Here is a 12,350-nt window from a genome sequence, read left to right on the forward strand (position 1 = left end):
GGACGTTAAGTTGAGTTGACCATCTCAGTATAAAGACACTCCCTTTTTGCAAAGAAGACAGAACCAATGAGTAAAGCTAAATATATGCATAAATCTTTATTACATCAGGACCCATCTTAATGATAAAAAACATGCTATAAAATGCAGCTTAAAGCCAATATGTAAGTGTAATGTGCAGTTTAAATATTTTTTGCAATTTAAAAAAAAAAAAAAGCTACATGACATCAAGAATCAGCCCTACCGTCTCTGAGAACAAGCCCAGAATAGGAAGAAACTGCATATCAAATTGACACTCATTCCCTTTCTCTCACCCCTTCTCTCTCCCCATGTTTATTTTTAGTTTCCTTGTCGAAACCTCTACAGAACACAGGCACACACTCTCACACGCGTGCTGTAGGTATACCAACACCGGACAGAAAGTTACTCAACGATCTCTCTTACTTCCTATCGAGGAAGAAATTTTGAATTCTGATAAAATTACCACAGCAAGAAGGTCAGGATGATGTATAAATTGCACTATTCCATGATACATTAAAAGTGATAAAGTAACTTGGACACTTGCAGACAAAGGAGAGAGCTGCTAATCTGTTTATGCAGTGACTTCCTCTTTTCTGTAGTTTCCGTCCAAGAGCTTCCTTTTTTTTTTCCTCCTTAATTTTTTAATTTTCTTTAAATTGAATTTCCATGCCGTCGGCCATAAATGCTGTGGTGGCTCAACAGACAGAAGCTGGGTCAGTTCCCAGCACCAACATTAGCACAACAGCTGAAACAGGAGGAGGCTCTGGGGGAATCTATTCTGCTATCATCAGTCGCAACCAACCCATTATTAGAGTGAAGGAAAAGACCTTTGAAGAACTTCACAAGAAATGCCTAGAGAAGAAGATTCTTTATGAGGATCCTGATTTCCCACCTAATGAGAGCTCCCTCTTCTACAACCAGAAGCTCCCCGTCAAGTTTGAGTGGAAAAGACCCCCAGTGAGTAATTTGTCTAATTAAAACACTGAAAGCCTTTTTCTAATTATAAATATAATCAATGCAGTTATCTATGCTGAGCACATTCACTTGGGGAAACATATACCCTGGAAACATATTTCTCAAATTGTTTTCTAGGATTGGGAAATTTACTGTCTAGGATCTGTGGGGATAGGGAAGTAAGATAGGGAAAAAAACAAGTTGACCTGAAAATCAATAAAACCTTGGATTGTTTATTTGGAACTTTCTATTTTTTGAATGTATTTTAACTGACCCTTATTTGTTGTAATTTGTTGGGAAATGTCTCATCCGAAGACACAAAGCCAAAAAAAAATTAAACCTCTCCTCTTTCTCCAACACACAGACTTGGGCCGGTAAAGATTTATTTATTTTTTAATACTACTGTAATTTACTGGTGAGTTTCTTAATATTACTGCACCACAAACTGCCCCTTGGGCAGATCTTTTCATTTCCACAAGTACCTTTGGGAGTACAGTTCTGAGTTATACCTATGTTGCCACAGTTAAGTCACAACAGTTGCATGCATGTGACAGCAGAATCTGGATGACTTTCTTTTATTTTATTATCTCATCAGTGATTTCCAGTATCACTTTTTCCTAAATGCAAAGCTCAGTATCCTATCATCTGTGTGCTATAAATTGGTGGGTTATAATAATTACGATGGTGGATTCATGTTTACAAGGTCCCAAATTCACCAATATTTCTGACCTTCCTGACAGACTTCTCCCTACCCAGCCTTCCCCTCAGAGTGAATTCTCCCCGCAAAGTGCTGAATCCCAACCAAACCTAGATGGACTCTTGTTTTTCCTCTCACTCCTAATATTCCTTCCAAGTGAGGCAACCCAACTCTCCCAAGGGCCACCTGACCAGCTGTATTTTGGGCTGCTGTCTGTCACTGTTCCAGCTGGGCCTCTCTATTTGTGAGGGCCACATTTTGAGGATCTTGCCTTTATCCCATCTCGATTATTATAGGATTCATTTTACATATGTGCAGCATTATCCTATACTTCTGTTCCATAATGAAACATTGATTGAGCTGATGATACAGTATAAAGCTAAAAGGCCAGTGGCCTTGCAGTATGGATATCATAGAACCAGAAAATGACTATAAAGTTCTATTACAGTTATTTCTCCATAGAGTGAGAAAATGAAGGGCAGGAAGATATTTAGTCTCCGCAGAGGTGAAAGTAAATGGGTGCGCCGTTTGAGCAAGAGCTGGCTTAGCTGTGGCAAAAGCCAGCAGGGAGCTGTTAAAAGAGCTGGCAGGGACCCAGGCTGCAATAGGACCGTACCTGTAAGAAATTAAATTACTTTCACTCCTGAGACTGTGATGATATTTTGTGCGAGAGTGATCCACACAGTCTGGGATAAAAGCTGCTTTGATTTACATCTCAAGTAACATCATGAAGTTTGTGTCTCTACGTAATGACAGAACGAGACAGAACCAATAATAAAAATGCAAGACAGTTCAATCAAAATTAGAAGGAGAATTTATAGTGCAGTTAGTTAAAAACATTTCTGATGTGGTTTGACCTATCTATTGCCCCAAGGTTTCCATAGACCTAACTGGCTATCATTTAAGTCAGTGGTTTTCAAACTTTTTTTCTCATGACCCAATTGTAGAAAATTGTTGATGCCCGTGACCCTACATAATTTGAGTAGCGTGTGGGCTCCAGAGAGGGGGTTGAGGATGAGAGTTTCAGCTTTGGGTGTGAATCAGTGCTGGGGTAGGAGGGGCTTAGGCAGCTTCCTGCCTCGCCTGACACCACAGACCATGCTGCACCCCAGAAGCAGTCAGCAGCAGGTTTTAATCAGTGGCACTGCAGAGCTAGTGTCTGGGGCAGGGGCAAGTGCACAGAGTCCTATGCACTCTTCTGTCCCCACCTAGGAGCTGGGCCTACTGCTGGCTGCTTCTGGGGTGCAGTGCAGTCTGAGGTACCAGGACAGGCAGGAAGCCCGCCTTAGCATCCTCAGGGCACATCCATACAGCAGGACTAAAGACAAAATAAGCTTCACAACTTGAGCTACATCAATTGCGTAGCTTAAGTAATTTGACTTTTGCCACTGTCTATAGAGCGGGAAGTCCGAGAAGGATCACTCTTCCTCTGACTTCCTTTACTCCTTGTAAAATGAGGGTTACAGGAGTTAGAGTAATAAGTCCTCCAGCTCGACATTATTTTGACATTATGTTGAAATAATTGCCTGTTGTGTAGACAAGGACTATGTTGTTTCAGAATAATGTCAGTTACTGATATTATTCCGAAATAACACTGCTGTGTAGACATACCCTCACTGATCACCCTGAAGCAATGAGACCCAGTGCTTGACATTCTATGAACCAGTACTGGGTCGCAACCCATAGTTTGAAAACCACTGATTTAAGTGAAGCAGCAGTTGAATTGACTGGCAAGAGCACTACTTTCTCATACTTCCACAGGCATAGTCAGTGGATATGAGAGGAGAACTGAGTAAAGGTGTGTAATTAAATGAAAGTGATACACTGAAAAGGGCAGCATTTAACACTCATGTTGCACAGGTGTAAATGACTACACAAAATGGAGGATTAAACCTTTGGTTTCTAGGACACCTCAGATTTTTGGGCCCCTATCCCAGTGATCTTCAATCCACCTTGGAGAAAAATCTTTGATGGAATATGAGAGCTTTTTAATGATTATGTGACAACAATGTGCCCAGGGTTGCACAGTACACAGAAATGCAACCTACACATCTAAATGTCAGACCCTAAATTATTTTCCAAACTGTTTCAATGCAAATTTTAATTTGTATAAAGGAGGCAGCATAGACTAGAGGTGAGAGTAGGGCATTGGCAGTCAGGAGATCTGCATTCTGATCCTGGCTCTGGTACTCTGCTGGGCTGTCTGATGCTGGGCCAGTCAGGAAGGCCCAAATTCTCAACTGTGTCCTTTCATTTGGAGTGACAATGTTTGGATGCCCAACTTGAAGCTCATTGGAGCTGCTGAGCAGGCAGAGCTGTAAATTGCAGATGTGGGTGCTGAGTACCTCTGAAAATCAGGTCATCTTTGTCTCAAGCTAGGTATCTATAGATAAGGAACTTTAAAATTAGTTAATAGTTTCTGAATAATTATGCCTTACCTGCCCTATGCCTGTTTCCTTATCTGTAAAAAGTAGAAGACCCATCTTTATAAAATGCTTTGAGATTTTGAAAAGTGCACATAAATGCAAAATATTGTAGTGTATTATAGTTAGAAGATACACTCTCTCTCTCTCTCTCTCTATGAATTTCAGAAGCAGATACATCAGCAGCTTCTCTTATAATTCATTCCTGCTCCTCCTCCCATAAACTGAAGCTAGAGTTTCTTGTATTTGTTACTGCAGTCTGCAGATTGACCCAAGACTTTCCTTCCCTGGCATTTAGAACTGCAGCTCAAATGTGCTTCTTCTCTGCTAGGAGAAGAAGAACTTGTCTGATAATGTTACGGACTGGAATGGCAGTAATATACTAATAATAGGACCATAAAGACAACTTAATATGATGCTGGGGTCAAGGGTATTATGCTAAAGGATTAAAACATCAAACTGCCAAACATTCAAGGCTAAATTGCAGAGGTACATATCCATATAATCCATTTCATAAAGATATTGACATCTTCCATTCTTACTTAAATGATGGGGGTAGGAGGAGGAACCTTTGTTAAAATAGAGTTTAAGATTGTAACTAGATGAATTTAGAACACTAGTCTTAGAACAATGTAGTTATTTTAAAAACTGTTTAAGACTCAGGTAATTTGAAAACTGTAGTTTAAAAACAGAACAAAATGAAAAATGCCAGGCAGTTTGCAAGTAGTGAGAGACCATTCCAAGGCCACCTTTAACTCTGCTGCCTTTCTCTGACTACCACATGTATCTTAGATATGCAGTGTTTTCCCAGAAGGAATAAAAAGTACATGTTAAATGGAGCTAGGTCCATAGATTAAAGCACAAGACTAGAAGGTATGGGTTCTATTCTTCACTACCACTAACTTGCGGAGTTTCCCAAAGAAAATCAATTAACCTCTTTTTGTCTCAGCTTCTCCCTCAATAGGATGGGAATAAAAATATTATTTACAATTATGTTATTTTTTCTACTAATTATTATGCTAATCTTTGAAATTCTTTAATGGAAGCTGCTATATAAGAGTCAAGTATTATTGCAAACACTACTGTGTCTATAATATTAAAAATAAATAATAATAGTGTACCAGTGACTCTCAACCTTTCCAGACTACCCTTGCAGCAGTCTGATCTGTCTCGTGTACCCCCAAATTTCATCTCACTTAAAAATTACTTGCTTCCAAAATCAGACATAATAGTACAAATGTGTCACAGCACATTATTACTGAAAAATTGCTCACTTTTTATAAATCAATTGGAATATAAATAATGTACTTACATGCCTGTGTGTAGAATATAGTGCAGTGTAAACAAATCATCATATGAAACTTTAATTTATACTGACATGGCTAGTGCTTTTTACGTAGTCTAGTTATGTTAGCAACTATCTAGATCAGCTGACAATGCACCCTGGAAGATCTGTGTACCCCCAGGTGTATGTGTGCCCCTGGTTGAGAACCACTGCTCTAAACCTAATTAGCATTTCTCTTCTGCAGATCTGAAAGTGCTTTACAAAGCACATTATTAGCTCTGTTCTCCAGATGGGTAATCTGAGGGTTAGAGGTTAAGTGACTAACCCAAGGTCCCACAGTGAGTCAGTGATAGAAACAGAAATAGGTTGTAGGCTTCCTGACTTTCAGCCCTGAGCTCAATCTTCTAGCTGAATATAGCCCTATCTTGCAAGTGCGGAACGCTAAGAATTTTGGTAACTCTCCACTTATGCTGGGAATATAGTCCTGCAATTTGAGGCTGAGTTTCTCCATGTTGCAGTGGGATAGTTATTGTGACAGAGAAGGGGGTTCACAGTCTAGGAACCTATCTGCTCTCAGATATCTGTCCCTGAAGCCACAGGAACCACCATCAACATAAATAAATCTGACCTTCCTCCTCCACCTCTTAAATAATTGGCCTGTGCTGTGAATGCATGGGGACTGGTCTTTGGATTACTCTCAGGAGGATAGACTGCCACATAGAGCAGCTGTGAACCTTGTCAGAGGGATAGGGTGAACAGAAGCATGTGATTCCAGTCTGCTAGCGACTGCCATAACATGAGCTGAATATACACGGACTTTACTCAGGCAAAATTCAGTTGACGTCTATGAAAGTTTTGCCTGAGTAGAGGATTGCAGGGTCTCACACAGTGTTTATATTCAAACTATACTTTAAACTTGTTTATATAAATTCTACGTAATTAATACCTCATAATTATTGCATAAGATTAAATCATTTAATTGAAACTGTATGAGGGCAAACTCAAGGATCAGATTCTCTATTGCCCTTCTCTTTTCTATTTTGTGCAGAACTGGATCAAGACCCTAAGGGAGCTGATTTCAGCTCTCTGATTCTCATGCTGTCCTGATCCTAACGCAAATTAGAGTACAGTAAAACTCCAATAGTCTGGCATCCAGTAGTCCGGCACACCTGATAGTCCGGCATCAAAATGGCAAGAGCCTATTGAGTAAGCTTTGGCAAAAAATGAGTCACAAGGTAACAGCGGCAGCAGCTGAACTGAGCAAAAAGGGTAAAAAAGGCTTAAAAAAACTAAAACATTACAGTATACTGTATACAGTATGTATAATAAAAAGGGTTAAGAACACTTTATATACAGTATATAATATATACAGTATATATATAACCAGTTTATAGTACCTCCTGATCGTCTGGCATATTTGATAATCCGGCACCACCTAGGTCCCATAGGTTCCGGATTATCGGAAGTCTACTGTATTTAGGGGATGGGTTGTTCTAATTTAAAATGTCTAGCTCTGCTTCCTTAAGTGACCATATGCTGGCTGAGAATTGGAGAGCTATGCTCCATCCCATCTGCACCCCTTCACACCTCCTCACTTCCCCACCCCAGTCTCCCATGCATGCGCGTGCGCGCACACACACTCACTCACTCTCTCTCTCTCTCTCTCTCTCTCTCTCTGCCTGGGAGGATTCAGAGAGAAGCTGGCTCCAGTGACTTTACGCCAACCAAGTATTCCTATCAACTGGCCAGCTGCAGCCACATAAAATCCCCTCCGCACTGATCAGGAATAGAACTGGGACTGAGAATCTGGCCCAAGGTCTTGAAGAGACTATACAAAACCTGCCAAAGGAACCTGAGACCTATCTGGAGAAAATAAACTGTATAGCAATGTGTGCTCTAAAATTAGTACTTTACCTTATACATTATAACATAACAGTCCAGTTAATATATTTTGTGTGGTTGGAGTCTTTATGATCATTAACTAATTAATTCTCATAACACACTTGGAAGGTAGGTAAGTATTATCCTTATTTTACAGGAAAGGGAAACTGAGGCACAATCTAGCTGAATGACTGGCCCAACGCTGTACAATAAACTAGTGGCAGAGATGGGATTAAAGATCAGGAATTCCTGATTTCCAGCTTTCAGATCAGCCTACTAAACCATGCTGCCTGTCTAAACTTGAAGTGACTCAGCAAAAATACATTTGAATCTCTATGCAGGGTTAAGTCATCTGACAATAGGGATTTCAACAGAAGAGCCCTTCATTCCTATGCAGAATCTCAGAATATGCCGGCTTCTTACAAATACATTACTTAGATTGTAAACTCTTCAAGACAGAGATCATTGCTTTGCTATATGCTTGTAAAGTGCCTGAGGTCTTGTACACAGTGGAACTGAGGCCTCTAGTCAATAACAAAGGACATTTAATAAATACTAATTGTACCACAAGGGAGCACAGATTATCACAGTACAAGATATTAACTCTATCATGGGATTGCAGAGAGGACCCCATAGCAATACATTATGCCACCAGTATACCCAAGGAATCACATTAAAATATGATATGCCTTGAAAGCACCGATGGAATTACATTGCTATTCACCATGCCACAAGTGTGCAGAGAGAATTGCACTATAACCCATCATACAAGGACGATGCTAAAGGGATTGCATTCCAGTACCTCACATGATTTTAGGATGATTACTCTGATATATCACGCGGACTTTGCTAAGTCTCTTTATGGTATACTGTAATGTGCCATTAGGGAGGGCTGGGCATCTGATTGCAGAATGAGCTTACTAAAGGCTCCCCTTTAAATTACACAACAATGTGAAATTACTAAAGAGAGTACAATAGCATTCAAATATGAGAAATGAACTTCATTACATTACAGTGAAAGATTGAAAAGGGGGCCTTCTACAAGCCTATTCTGATACATTAGCACTGACAGGAAGACTCCCTTGCAGTATTGTACTTTTACATACCCAGTTATCATAGTCTGTTTTTGCTGAGTCATTAAAGCTTATTAAGAGGACTTTCCAAGGCAGTACTGCAATGCAAAAGGCTATCTGTGAAATGTAATGGACATGTGTGACAGGTATTGCAAACTCAGGCAGGATCTTTGGGGAGGTTATCTATATCTTTGTGATCCTATTGTATCATCCTTGTAAAAAGTTATCTATTTTCATAAACCAGGAACTAAAATCAGTCAGAACTGACACTCCTGGAATGGGTAAGCAACTCCAGAGAAATAGCGCCCCTACACAGAATTGGAGAAACTGGTTCAGCCTGGGTCCTAGAGGCCTAATGAGACAAAGAAAGGGCTTTTGGCATAAAAAGCTGGGTTTAAACTGACTAAGAGATCTTCATTGTAATCCAAGCCATGAACATGGACTTTTGACCTGTGTTGTGGTGGAGGGCAAACCCTGCTAATAGATTGAAATGACTGGAAACTACCAGAATCTCCAAAAGTCTAAGGCTACGTCTACACTGGCCACAATTTCCGGAAAAGGGATGCAAATCAGGTAAGTCAGGATAGGGAAATCTGCGGGGGATTTAAATATCCCCCGCGGATTTAAATAAACATGTCCGCCGCTTTTTTTCCGGCTTGGGGAAAAGCCGGAAAAAAAGCGTCTAGACTGGCGCGATCCTCCGGAATAAAGTCCTTTTCCGGAGGATCTCTTATTCCTACCTGTCCGGTATTTTCTAATAGGTAAGTTTTATTATTATGAGTATCAATATGTATTATTATTTTATTATTATGAGTATCAATATGTATCAATATGTAGTTGCGTACTGCCTGGTTGGTAGACGTGCTCACACTGCATGAGTCATGCTGCGTGAGCGTGTCCACCAGCCAGACAGTATGCAACTACGCAGTGGAGGGGAGGGGAGGGGAGTGGAGGGCGGGATGGAATCCCCGGGGCCGGACTCGCTTGTGCTCCTCTGGGACCGTGCACATGACAGGCAGCACCCTGGGATCTGCGTGTGCCCAGGCCAGGCCCGGGCCACCCCCGCTCCCTCCGACCGGCCATCCCTGCTTTCCTGCGGCCGGTTCCTTCCCGGCCAGCCCTGCTTCCTGCTGGACAGTTTTCTCCCCCCCCCCCCCCCATATCTCCCAGCCAGCCCCACTTTCCCCGACCCCCTCCCAGCCAGCCCCACTTCCCTCCTGGCCATTCCCCTCCCCCCCCCCCACCTGAGATCAAGTGTGTCCGGTATTTTTTTTAAGCCATCTGGTAACCCTAATCACACACACGCTTTTGTGTCCTGTCACACACACTGTCTCTCATCCCTGCAGCATCTCCTCACACAGTATGCACAAAGACACACACACACACACACACACACAGCTGCTTCATTTGCATATGCTTTTCCGTAAGAAGGCTACAGTATAGACGTAGCCTGGGTGTGTGGCAAATGGGTGAGGAGCTGTCATTTGTGGGCTGTCATTGCAGCTTTGAACCGAAGGAGCAGCACAAGCTGGAGAGAGACGAAGGCAGGATGGCAGGAGTGAAGCTTGACTTCAACCAGGGAAAGGAGGATCCAGTTGACGGATTGTGTTGCTGACAAATGTGTTTTACTGTGGAATATTGCCGCGCTTCATTTGCATAAGTAATGAGCAGCCGCTTTTGCGCAAGAGGCTTTTGCGCAAAAACGAGCCGTGTAGATGGCTCCTTTTTGCACAAAAACCCCCTCTAGCGCAAGCGCTGTTCTTCCTAATTTTTTCAGACATATCCTGGGCAGTCACTTGCCCCAGGACAGCACTCTGTGTTGCAGCATCACAGCTGCAGGCCCTGACATTACTCCCCACCCCTTAGTTGTAGAAACAGCAGGTTCTAGTGCTGGCACCAGGATTACTATGCAGACATCATAAAGCGCATGTCTCTCTGCTCATACCTATGTTTGTATCTTACAGGAAATCTGTGAGAACCCTCGCTTTATAATTGGTGGAGCCAACCGAACAGATATTTGTCAAGGAGAATTAGGTATGCCATTTTGTCTTCTGTATTACGTTTTGGATTTCTTCTGTAGTCCCAGATAACTGCATCACTGTTTAGCTTTAGTTTGTACTTGCTCGGCAGGAGTTTAAAACATTTATGTTTCCTTGCCATAGCTCTTCTTAACCAAGCCACCTTGTCCTGTAGGGTTGCAGATGAGGACTGTGAGAGAGAAGCTGCTGAGTGTACATGTGCTTTGCTATTTGTATTGTTAAGTTTATTGGAGGGCAGCATTTTGCAAGGCCTCTTTTCTTCCAGGCTTTCAAGAACAGAGTGAGTTAAGGAGACAAAGTCTAAGTGAAGCAACTGTCTGTAGTGAGAGGCTGAACAGATGAGGAAGAGTCTTATTTAACAGTTTATTCGGTCAGATTTTTTATTTTTTTATTTGCAGTAAGTATGCCACAGTTCCACTGAGCTAAGCACAATACAGATGCACGCTAAAGGACAGTCCCTGCTGCGAAGAACTTATAGTCTGCAAGACAAGAGGTAGCACAAGTAGATGAAATGAACGAGCCGGGATGTGGAAAAAGGGAAGATAAGGCAAAAAGGGAAGATAAAGCAACAGCAACAGGAAGTTTCAGCATAGACCAGCTGTGTGTATGGTTTATAGTCGGAGGCAGTCACCATATACCTAGAGCAAAGAACAGTTGCATTTTGACAGAGAAAACGCTAGTTATGTCAGTTATAAATATACAGAATGCTAGCTATACAGCAGGGCTACGTCTAGACTACATCCCTTTTTCATAAAAGGGATGTAAATTAGACATATCGCAATTGCTAATGAAGCGGGGATTTAAATCTCCCCTGCTTCATTAGCATAAAAATGGCTGCCGCTTTTTTTCAGCATGGAGCTTTGCCGGAAAAAAGCACCAGTCTAGACGCTGATCTTGCAGAAAATAAAGCCTCTGGGATAAGGGATCTTTTGGAAAAGGCTTTATTTTCCGGCAAAGCGGCAGCCATTTTTATGCTAATGAAGCGGCGCTCTCATCCACCCCCGTCTACACCAGGGTTAGGTCAGTATAACCGCATCACTCAGGGTGTGGATTTTTTACTCCTCTGAGCAATGCCTGCACAAAGTTATACCAATGTATGTTATGGTATAGTCCTGGAGTAACATAATTCAATACACAATAGTCATCAGCTTTCTCTTTCCCTCCCTGTTAATGAGGAAGCAGGAAAAAGTCCTCAAATACCCATGTCCACACTGCAAATCACCATTAGGGTAAAAAAGGAAGCATAAGAATGAGGAAGTTTCAGGTGCATTTTTCTCTTTGAAGTGCTTCAGTTTCTTCCTCACCTCTTCATCATTTCATACATCACAGATAAAGGTAACAGCCAGGTGATCCTACCTCTCCCCTGCATCCCAGCTCCCAACAGACATTGTTTCAAGTGCTCAATGTTTTCCTTTCCACAAGGCCACCGACTCAATTCAGCAAAAGCAGAAGCCAATGCTTTGTGCATTTCCAAATCCTGACAGCTGTGACTCTACAGTTTTGATAAATGCATAAGATCAACACTGTTTGCTTGTTTTAAATTGTTGGTGATGTAATAACCCATCAGTCCATTATACTAAATAATCCCCTATTATTCTGCAGGACTCCAGGGGAGTTGCTCCAGAGAGGATGAAATTAACCTAATATATGTTTTATTACTATGTTTTCAACAATAACAGACAGCTGTTATTTTTACATATTGATAGTATGCTTAGTCCTCAACAGGACCATTTTAAAAAAAATCCCTACCCTGCAAGGACCTTACAGTTTACACAGACAACATAGTATGTATAGGGGTTACAAGCAGGGATCTGAACAAGTAGTTGAGGAGATGATTAACTGATAAACCTAGGTTTATAGGTTAATCTAGTCAAATACTTGCATTCCCCACCCCTCTTGCTGCCTCTGTATCAGGCAGCAAGGGGGGAAGAGCAGGAGCTGGTGCTTGGGGAAGCACCTGGCTTCATGGCTTAATGGTGC

At 41.7% G+C, this 12,350-nt stretch overlaps 1 protein-coding gene across 2 annotated transcripts in view; it reads left to right on the top strand.

The window, feature by feature from the left end:
• The first annotated feature begins 341 nt into the window (after nucleotides 1–341).
• The window catches only part of CAPN3 (calpain 3), a 51,646-nt gene continuing 39,637 nt past the window's right edge, over nucleotides 342–12,350 (top strand). For both annotated transcript variants that reach the window (XM_006130355.5, XM_006130358.5), the window contains exons 1-2: nucleotides 342–975; nucleotides 10,296–10,365. In XM_006130355.5, coding sequence (XP_006130417.2) covers nucleotides 685–975; nucleotides 10,296–10,365 — 361 coding nt within the window. In that variant the 5' untranslated portion in view covers nucleotides 342–684. The remainder of the gene's footprint in view (nucleotides 976–10,295; nucleotides 10,366–12,350) is intronic.

The sequence above is a fragment of the Pelodiscus sinensis genome, chromosome 5 (genome assembly GCF_052426305.1).
Source record: "Pelodiscus sinensis isolate ZL-2025 chromosome 5, ASM5242630v1, whole genome shotgun sequence".
Taxonomy (NCBI): Eukaryota; Metazoa; Chordata; order Testudines; family Trionychidae; genus Pelodiscus; species Pelodiscus sinensis.